This window comes from Cynocephalus volans, chromosome 13, assembly GCF_027409185.1.
Source record: "Cynocephalus volans isolate mCynVol1 chromosome 13, mCynVol1.pri, whole genome shotgun sequence".
NCBI classification, from domain to species: Eukaryota; Metazoa; Chordata; class Mammalia; order Dermoptera; family Cynocephalidae; genus Cynocephalus; species Cynocephalus volans.
In genome coordinates this window covers 27,294,969-27,304,715 of record NC_084472.1, presented here as the reverse complement: position 1 = coordinate 27,304,715, position 9,747 = coordinate 27,294,969, and the positions used below count along the sequence as shown (strand labels likewise).

At 40.9% G+C, this 9,747-nt stretch overlaps 1 protein-coding gene across 2 annotated transcripts in view; it reads left to right on the top strand.

Annotated features, from left to right (window-relative positions):
• Positions 1-1,421: 1,421 nt before the first annotated feature.
• The window catches only part of DSC2 (desmocollin 2), a 30,975-nt gene continuing 22,649 nt past the window's right edge, over positions 1,422-9,747 (top strand). For both annotated transcript variants that reach the window (XM_063076801.1, XM_063076802.1), the window contains exons 1-2: positions 1,422-1,490; positions 9,386-9,470. In XM_063076801.1, coding sequence (XP_062932871.1) covers positions 1,422-1,490; positions 9,386-9,470 — 154 coding nt within the window. The remainder of the gene's footprint in view (positions 1,491-9,385; positions 9,471-9,747) is intronic.

The following is a 9,747-nucleotide window of genomic DNA, read 5'->3' as shown; positions in this document are numbered from 1 at the left end:
TAAGTGTTTGCTCAATATGACAATAATTCTGGCTCTGTGTATAATGGTATTAGGATAGTAAATGTTTTCAAGAATTGAAATGGTGTGAGTGTCATAGTTGGCTTTTCAAACAGGTTTTTCCAAACATCCCTCAGGAAACAAACCAAACCAAATGGAACAGACAAGTTTCTCCTTTGTGGTCAGACTTATCTGGTTTAAGTCAGTAATTGAGAAGAGATGCAGGAGGATGAGTCAGCATGTCATGTCATTGCTTTCTGAAGAGTTGAAAGCACACAGCTTTTCTGTTTTAATCTTCCAGGTTAAGTGTTGCAATCATCCAATTTAAGTGTACTTCAGATCAAAACGCAAATTATCCTATTCTTTTTCATTTCTCACCATGAACTCTGGTTTTGATGGGATTAAAGACAGAGAGAACTCTCCACTAGATGTTCGAGTCCATCGCAGGAGATAAGTTATAAGAAGGCCTGTGGTTGGCTTTTCTTGTGAAAGGGAGGTTCTTGGAGAAAATCAGTAGTCCACATTCAGCCAACTTCTAGGACCTTAATCGATGCATTTTCCGCAGGAGCTCATCCTCCTTGGTTTTGTTATTTTCCCATTGCCTTCATTCCCTAACTTTATTTATTTACTTATTTATATGTGTATTTATTTATTTTGTCCCTAAATTGTGGTAATCTTGGTTCATTGCCACACTGATCATGAAATTTCTAAAGAAAACAAGACCCCAAGAATGGTGTGCCACAGATGAAAATCCTGTCTGAAGTGCATCTGGATATCTGTAAGAAATTCGCTCCAGCAAAGAATGTGTTGAATAGTCTCCCTGGAGTCAACCCTCTCGTAGGTGGGCTGTAGGCAGCTGTGACACAAAATGCAACCTCCACAGCTGTAGGCGGTCCTCGTGGGTCAGCAATCCACACCAGGGCAGCGACCACTGCAGGCGGAGAGGGCCGTGGTAGGGCGGGGCCGGGCCGGGCCGGGGAGCGCGCTCGGGGGTGAGTCTTTGTACAGTCAGGGCTTCTGCTGGGCAGGGCCAGCTCCTAATCCCGCCAGGCGGACACCGGGGCGGGGGGAGACAGGCCATATAGGTGGCGTCCGCTGGTGAGAAACACCTAGCGCAGGTAAAAAGGTGGCGGTGAGAGGGAGTTCCCACTTGTCGCGTTCCTAAAGAAATGAAGACTTAAGCAAATAGCAAGGAGGAGCCGACCGGTGTCTTTCGGACGCGCCTGGAGCCGCACCCTCGGCCAGAGGAAAAGCCCCTCGTGGGAGAGGCAGACGCTTCAGAGAAACCGGGAAGAGAAGCGCCTCTCCGCGCGCTCCACCTACTGCGCCTCGCTCTCCTCCTGCGCAGCCGACCTTCGCCCTCCGAGCCCTCCCACCTCGGCCTCCAGGTGCCTCGGTCGGCGACCTGTCCCGGAGTCCTCTCCATGGCGGCAGCTGGACCCGCACGCTCCCGGAGCGGAGCCCTCTGCCGGCTGCTCCTGCTGGCCCTCACGGTGAGTGCAGCGGGGGCCACCGGCTCCGGGGACGGGGCGCCGATCGCCTGGGGAGCAGGGCTGCGTGGGGGTGGCGGCAAAGCTGGGGCCAAGCGGCCTCCCGGTGGTGAAGAATGGAGTTGGGGGAGGGGAGGGCAGACAGGAAGAGGATCTCGACCTGGGCGCCGCCGTCCCGAAGGGGAGGGAAGGGTGTCTCGGGGAGATGTAATCGGCGCTGGAGACGGAGGCGAGAGCGGCAAACGCCTATCCAAAACCGTGGCCTCTGGGTACGCCCGGGAAGCGCGTGCGCCAGGGCTGCGCCTCCGCGCCTCTCCGCGTTCCCGGGGAATGCGCACCCACCTCTGCCCGGTGCCGGGTGCAGGCCACGCAAGGGGAGCCGCTGGGCGGACACGACCCAAACGAGTTCCTTTGGGTGAAAGAGGGGGCGACTCGCCTTCCGGGGGATTGATCTTGGTGTGTGTGTGTGTGAAGATCCGGGGTGGCGGGGAGGGGAATCCCGACCCTCGGCTCCTAAAGACCATAGATGGGCGGGCCCTTGGTGGCCGTTTGTGTAGTGTCCATTGTTTGTTAGCGTGTGAGGCTTCCGTCACCTAAATCTTTGGGGGAATGATCGTCCTGATCTCTTGTCCCCGGAGGCGTCTGGATTTTTCTGCTCCCCTTCCCCGCCCCCTGCCCCAGATTCTTTCCCACTTTAAAGAACGCAACAGTAACGACCCTATCCCTTCCCGGAGCCGGGAGCCACCAGGCGGTGGCCTTATTTGGGCCGCGACAGCCTCCTCCCAGGCAGAAAAGGCGGGGAGCCAGAAGGCACAGGAATCCAACGCGGGGGAGCAGCCTCTGGGGGAGTTTGGGATCAAAGGCGCCCCAGACTAGAGTTTTCCTGGGTCTCCTGGAAAAGGAGAAAAGTCCATTCGACCAGGTGTCAAAGAATGCTCAATTCAATAGGATCCTTTCACGTCGAGTCTTCGGCTTTAGGCGCAAATTAACCCCGCAAGGGTTGGAACCCAGCGAACAACCAAGGGACGATTCCTTCTGGGAGTGGTGGCATAATCGAATACTTTTCCCTCCTCGTCTGTTTTTGTTTACAGTGGATTCCTCAATTATTAAGTAATGAAATTGTAGTCGTTCCTATTATTAGAATGTCTTTCTCGAGGAGCTGAATGAACTTCAAACTCTTCACCAAATTCCCAGGGCATGTTAATAACATAGAAAAGGCCAAGTACACAGCAGTTAACGTTTTACTGCTGAGAAAACTAAGAATGGAATAAATAACGTCTCAAAATATGTTGTTGATGACAGAGAGATAAATTTTGGTTAGATTCCTCATAAATCAATGGCCATTATTCTTTGAAGGAAAGTTTTTAAGCCACTGGTGTTATTTGAAGGAAAGGGCATGCTGAGGCACCAGCAGTGAATAGCATTGCTCTGCGTATTCCTATCCACAGAACTTCCTGCGTGTCATCTCAGGTTCTTTTTACAAGAAAGCAGGGTGTTTAAGTGCATAAACTGAATCTCCAATTCCTTGGTCTTTCTTAGCTTCAGCGTTTGACAGGCCAGTAGTGGGCTAGTGAGGAGAGTGCTGGCTCTGGCTGCTCTCCTGCTGCTTGCTGCTTTCTAGCTGGAAGGCTTAGTGGGTATGCAACTGAGCTCTGGTGCCCATCTGTGGTGGTTGTTGCAGGTGATGTTTGTGGTTGTGGTTGTGAGTCTCAAGTGTGAGAAATGTGTGAAAACTATTTAAGTGTAAGATATTGTTAAATAATAATGACTTGGGGGAGGGCGATAATTTACATTACGTCCTTCCCATACACCCAAGTAATCCTTCCACAAATCATCTTCTCCCCGCTGCCTAATATTGCCTCACCATGTGAACTCTGACTTCTGCCTAAACACCTAATGAAGCTTCCTCTCAATGTCACCAGAGATCGCCCTTGCTAAATCCAAAGGACTTCATTCCGTGTACAATTTGACCTTGCAGACTGCGCCTTTATCTTTGAAATTACTCCTCTTTTTTTGTTTTTGTTGTTGACCTTTTTGACCACTCAGAAGCTGACTGTCCACCCAGTTTCTTTTTCTCCATTCTTTTTTTTTCATTGTGGTAAAAAAGACGTAACGTGAGATCTACCCTCTTAACACATTTTTTAAGTGCGCACTACAGTATTGGTAACTATCAGCACAGTGTTGTGCAGCAGATCTCTACAACTTTTTCATCTTGCGTAACTGAAACTTTAAACCCGTTAAACAGCAGCTCCCCATTTCCCCAATTCCCCAGCCCCTGGCAACCACCATTCTATTTTCTGCTTCTGGGGTTTGACTACTTTTTCTTCCACTTTTAAATGCTGGTGTTTCCTGGAGTGCTATTCTAGGTCCATGCTGCATGGAATTTATACCCTTTTCATAGGACATTTCATCCACTTTTATGGCTTAAAATATCACACAGATGCGAACATGTCCTAAATTAATATTGCTAGTTCAGATGTTGTCACCGAACAATAGGCTTTTATATTTCTTTTCCTATGATGATGTGTGACACAGCATGTATTATCTTCCCAAACAATGCTGCTTTTCTTTCAGTGTCCTATCTTCCAATATATGGTGCTACCATATGCCTCCTTCCTCAAGTAGGAAGCCTGGAAGGTGTTTGTTTTTCCTTCCTCACTGCTCACCTCCCCTAACCCATCATGAAACTCATTAAATCTACATTCAAAGATATCTCATGGATCTGCTATTGTTTTTTGCTATTGCAAATAATGTCACAATAAATAAAATTGGATATGTCATTTCATAAATATGGGCAAGTGTATCAATAGAATAGATTGCCAGAAATGAGATTGGCAAATAAAGTGTAAACAACTGTATAATTTTGGTAGTTACTGTTCTTTCCTTCATAAAGGTTGTGTATGACTAGACAGAAAGCTATTTTATGATAGATGGCATATCACATCACTGAGGATACATATTAGTGTAAGATATTATTAAATAAGAATGACTTTGAGACTACTTGAGCTAGGCAGTAATTTGCCAAAAGATAAAGTTGAATTTATACTTCATGTAGAACACCACAAAAAGCTCCAAACAGATGAAAGATTTATTTATTTATTTTTATTTATTTATTTTTTTGTTGTTGTTTTTTCGTGACCGGCACTCAGCCAGTGAGTGCACCCGTCATTCCTATATAGGATCCGAACCCGCGGCGGGAGCGTCGCCGCGCTCCCAGCGAAGCACTCTACTGAGTGTGCCACGGGCTCGGCCCCAGATGAAAGATTTAAATGTAAAATGTTACCATACAGATAACAGAAGAAAACATGATGAATTCCTATGTAAATTTGGATTTAAGGAGGCCTACGTATGACTCAGATTTCAAAAGCCAGTTTATTAAATTGAGAAAATCAATTATATAAAAACACATACACAAAGCTTCTCCATGGCAAAAAACCAAACCAAACCAAACAAAAACACCATAAGCAAAGTCAAAAGGTAATTGACAAGCTGGAAAAAGACATTTGCAAATCATATTTTAAAAGGTTAATTTAATATATAAAGAGCTTCTATAAGTAAAGAAGAAAAACTCCAACATGAACATGGATGAAAAATACCGTAAAGTAATAAATTGGCCCTTCAGATATAAAAATATGTCAACCTGACGCATAAGAAAAAAAGGTGAGTTAAAAACTATATCAGAATGTTATTTTATACTTGGCAAACATCCAGAAGTTTGGCAACATTGTATGTAGGCAAGAATATGGATAAATAGAAACTCCCAAATTGTTAGTGGGTATAATAAAAAGTTACAACCTTTATGGACTCCATATAGTCATAGCAAATGCAAATAGAAATTGTTTTACCTCTTCCTTTTCAATTCATGTGCATCTAGTATCTGTTCGTATATGATACTACATTATTTTATCTACTGAGACTTTATAGACTTTTAATATCTGGTAGGGTTAATACCCTTTCATTGCTCTTTTTTTCTGTAATTTTCCTATTTTTAATTTTTTATTTTTCCTTATGACCTTTAAAATCAGCTTGCTTAGTTCCAGAAAAAATTCTGTTGGGATTTTATTGGGATGATAAAATTTGTAATTTAACTTAGTGAGGATTGATGTATACACATTGTTGATTTTTCCTATCCAAGATAATGATACGTCTTTTCTTTTTGTGCAAGTCTACTTTTGTGTGCTGCAGAAGTGTTCTTTAGGTTTTCAACAGTAGGCTTTGCATGTTTCTTGTTAAATTTACTCCTTGACATTCTAACTTTTTATTGCTTTTAAAAATGATCTCTTCTATTATCTAACTGGTTTTGTGTACGTGTATGAGGACTAATGATTTCTATATTTTAATAGTTATTTCTGCTCCCTTACTGAATTCCTTTACTGTTTTATACTTATTTATTGGTTGATTTGCTTTGGGTTTTCCAGGTAAACAGTCATAACAAATGCAAATAGAGAATTTTGTACCCCTTCCTTTCCAATTTATATGCCACCCAATATCTTCCTCTTGCTAATATACCTTCAATGTAATCTGAACTACATATGATGACCTTGGAAAGCCTATCTTGTTCCTGAGTTTAATGGGATTGCTTCTAGTGCTTTCCCACTGATGTTGTGATTATAATATATACAAACCATATTGCATAGTGCCTTCCAGCATCTATGGTGGTCATCACATGCCAGGACTTCTTTAAATTAATTCATGGCTTGAGGTTTCTAGACCAAGCAAGTGATATAAATGTAGATCACCAATCTGTGCAAGGGCCAGTTTACTTCTGGCTCAACCTTATAATGAGGATTTAGCATTTGGGGTCTGAATTAGTCTGTTTTCTGTTATTTAAAACAGAATACCTGAACTGGGTAATTTATGAGGAAACAAAATTTATTTCTTAATAGTTTTGGAGGCTGGGAATCCATGGAGCGGGGGTCACATCTGGTGAGGGCCTTCTGCTGGGTGGGAGCTCTTTACAGGGTCCCGTACCAATGCAGGGTATCACATGGAGAGAAATAGCAAGAACAAGAGAGCTAGCCTTCTCACTTGCTCTCCTTATAAAGCCATCAGAGCCATGCCCATGACAACCCATTAACCCATCAATGCATTACTCCATGAATGAATCAATCAGTCCATTCATGAGGGCACAGTTTTTGATATCCAATCACCTCTTAAAGGCCCTAACTTCCACCACCATATTAGAGTTAAATGCCAACAAAAGATTGAGGGGACATTCGAACCACAGCAGGGTCCCAGATTAATGTGGACAGAGTCTTCTTAGGTGGGCTTTAATTTTATTCTCCTTCATTGGGCCAACAAACCAGAGTCAACTCTTTGCGGGTCAGAAGTGGTTTTTTGGGTTGCTCTTACCACTCTGTGTTCTAGCTTTATCTACAGCTTTTCCTAGCAATTTCTTGCTATTTTGTCAGCTCGTTGATGCTTTAGGAGGTTTAAAAAATATGTTACCCATCGTTTTTAGTTAGTTTTGGCATAGGGTTTTCTGAATTATGTAGCCTGCCATTGTTGGAAATGAAAGTTGTTTTCCCCTTCTGCATTATCCACATTGGTCAAATATAAAGCTGGTTCTGTAATTTATTTGCTTAAAAAAATATCTCTGGTTTCTTATCTTTAGGAAAAAAGATCCATATACTTTGTTAATGCTTTTCAGAATCTGTCCCGCACCCACTTCTCTGAATCCATTTAAAACTTCTGTCCCCCTTCCATTCCAGGTTTCTTTTTTTCAGGTCTGTGTTATCTCTGGGCTTTTGCATATGCCATTCCCTTGTTTGGAACATTTAAGCTCTGCCTCCTCTTGACTTATAGCCAGTTTTCAGTTGACCTCACCTGGCTCTAAGACTAGGCTAGCTCCCCTGCTCTCCCATAACACCCTGTACTTCCCTATCACTGCATTTATACAATTTTATTGAAATTAACAATCTGTCTTACCCTTGGATTGAACGTTTTGTGAGGATCATGTTTACTCCTCTGTGTCCAGTACATAGCAAACATTCAATAAGTATTTGTTGAAGGCATGAATGAATGGATGTCCAAGATACTGTCATCCAAAGAATTGTCACCCTCTCCTCCATTATGATCTTAGTCCAAGTTACCACCTTCCCTCTTTTAGACTCCTCCTGTAGCCTCCCAATAGGTCTCATGGCTTTCACTCTTGCTCCTAGTCACACAGCTAGAAAAATGCCTATGTAAATACCAGATTATGCCACTCCGCAACTTTGAAACCTGCTGTTACCTCTCTTTGCACTCAGAATAAAATCTGTGCACCTTACCCTGGCCTTTTAGACTCTACATGATATGCCCCGACTGTCCTTTTGTTCTCATCCTCTATCACCCTTCCCTCGCTATGACTTCCTCATTGTTACTCCAACATACCGGGTGAAGTCCCCTTCCACGGCCTTTATTCTGGTTTGTACCCCACCTGGAAGACTTTTCCCCAGTTAGGGAACTGGTTTGCTTCCTCCCTTCATCTAGGCTTCTCATCTCCTCTCTGTCACTTTCTCTCCCTGCTTTATTTTTCTCATAACATTTATTTCTCTCTGCCTTGGCATTGTGTGACATTTGTGTATTTATTTTTTGTATCTCATTATAATGTAATCTTCATCAGGCCGAAGACTTTGCTGTTTTTTTGTTTTTGTTTTTGTTTTGACTGCTGTAGCATTTGAATCTTCTTAGCACCTAGTAAGTAACCAGTAAATGTTGGTTGAATAAAAAAGTGGGTGCATTCTTTCAGTCACCTTGAGCTGGAATCCTCAGAATCATCTGATTCTACTATTCTCTCTTAACTATGCCGCCAGGGAAAATTCTTCTTTTAATTTCCAAGTCAAATACATTCTCTCCATTGTGTCAGTCCTAATTTCCAAATGAAACAAAATCTCTGCCTTACCCGATCCTTCATATTTAAGTTGAATAATTAAAGGTTCTTTAATATACATTGGAAATAAAATTTTTCATCCAAATTTTAAAGATTTTAATTTATGTTTATAGACTTTGTAAATAATGTAAATGATAGTTTGCTGTTTTGCTTTGGGTCAACGGCATATGCAAAACTATAGAAAAAAGAATGTGAATCTTTCAGAATCATCCATTGCCAAGTTTCAGAGAGAACAGAGTAAATTTCACTGTGTTCAGATATTGTTTTATTGGAATTATTTTGCCATATATCACCAAATCATTTAGAAAATTTTAAGTGAACTATTTTTTAAAATGAGCTTAACTTTCATTTATGAGAAGATGCACCTCCATAAGTTATTTCAAAGTTATGTGCTTTTTTGTGGCAATAGGTTAATGAATGTCTTTAAAAGCATTGAGTTTTTGTTTAGAATATGATTGATTTAGTACCGTAGCCCACAGGCAATTAAACATTTATTGACATAATTTGCTGCTTCAGTAAATGTGTTTTTGTTTCTTTGTTGTTGGGTCCTCACTGTATCCACTAAGTCACTCAGTAAATTTATTATTATGTCCATTTTACAGGGTAAAAAACAAAGCCCAGGAAGGTACATAATTTTTTGAGTTTACATGCTTTGTGAAGGAGGAAGCTATGACTCTTAATTTATTGTTTTATTCTTCCCTCTGATATAATTTTTTCCAGATTTCTTACTCCAATACGTTTTTATTTTATTTTGCTAATCATATAAATTGATTTATAATTATATGTTTCATATAATTATAAATGTAAATGTACATATACTTAATATCTTATCAATTAATCATATATATATTTAATGGGTATATTAAATCAATGTATAGAATTGATATTCCTATATAAATATTAAATATATTTATATGCCTATTTAAATATAGATATATAAATATATAATTTATATAAACTATATGCACATTAAAATGATCTTTTTAGTGCATAATATTGATTTGATTTTTTTGCTTCGATTTTTTAGATCTTAACATTTGCAAGTGATGCCTGCAAAGAAGTGACTCTACCTGTTTCCTCCAAACTAGATGCTGGGAAATTTGTTGGTAGAGGTAAGAAACTGCTAAAATATGTAATAAATACTAACTTACATTACGTAAAGGGTATGGTATGTGTTTAACATACTCCTAAGAAATTGAGAAATGGTATTGAAGCTATTTCCTGATTTTAAAGATACCATTTTTGGACTTTTTCATCCTAAAACCTTTTGTCCCTTTATTGCATTTACTTCCACATATTGTTTCTTATCAACACATTTTTTTTCACATAGCTCAACTATATGAGAAAAGATCACACCAGTGAGAACACAAACTATGACTATTTAACAAT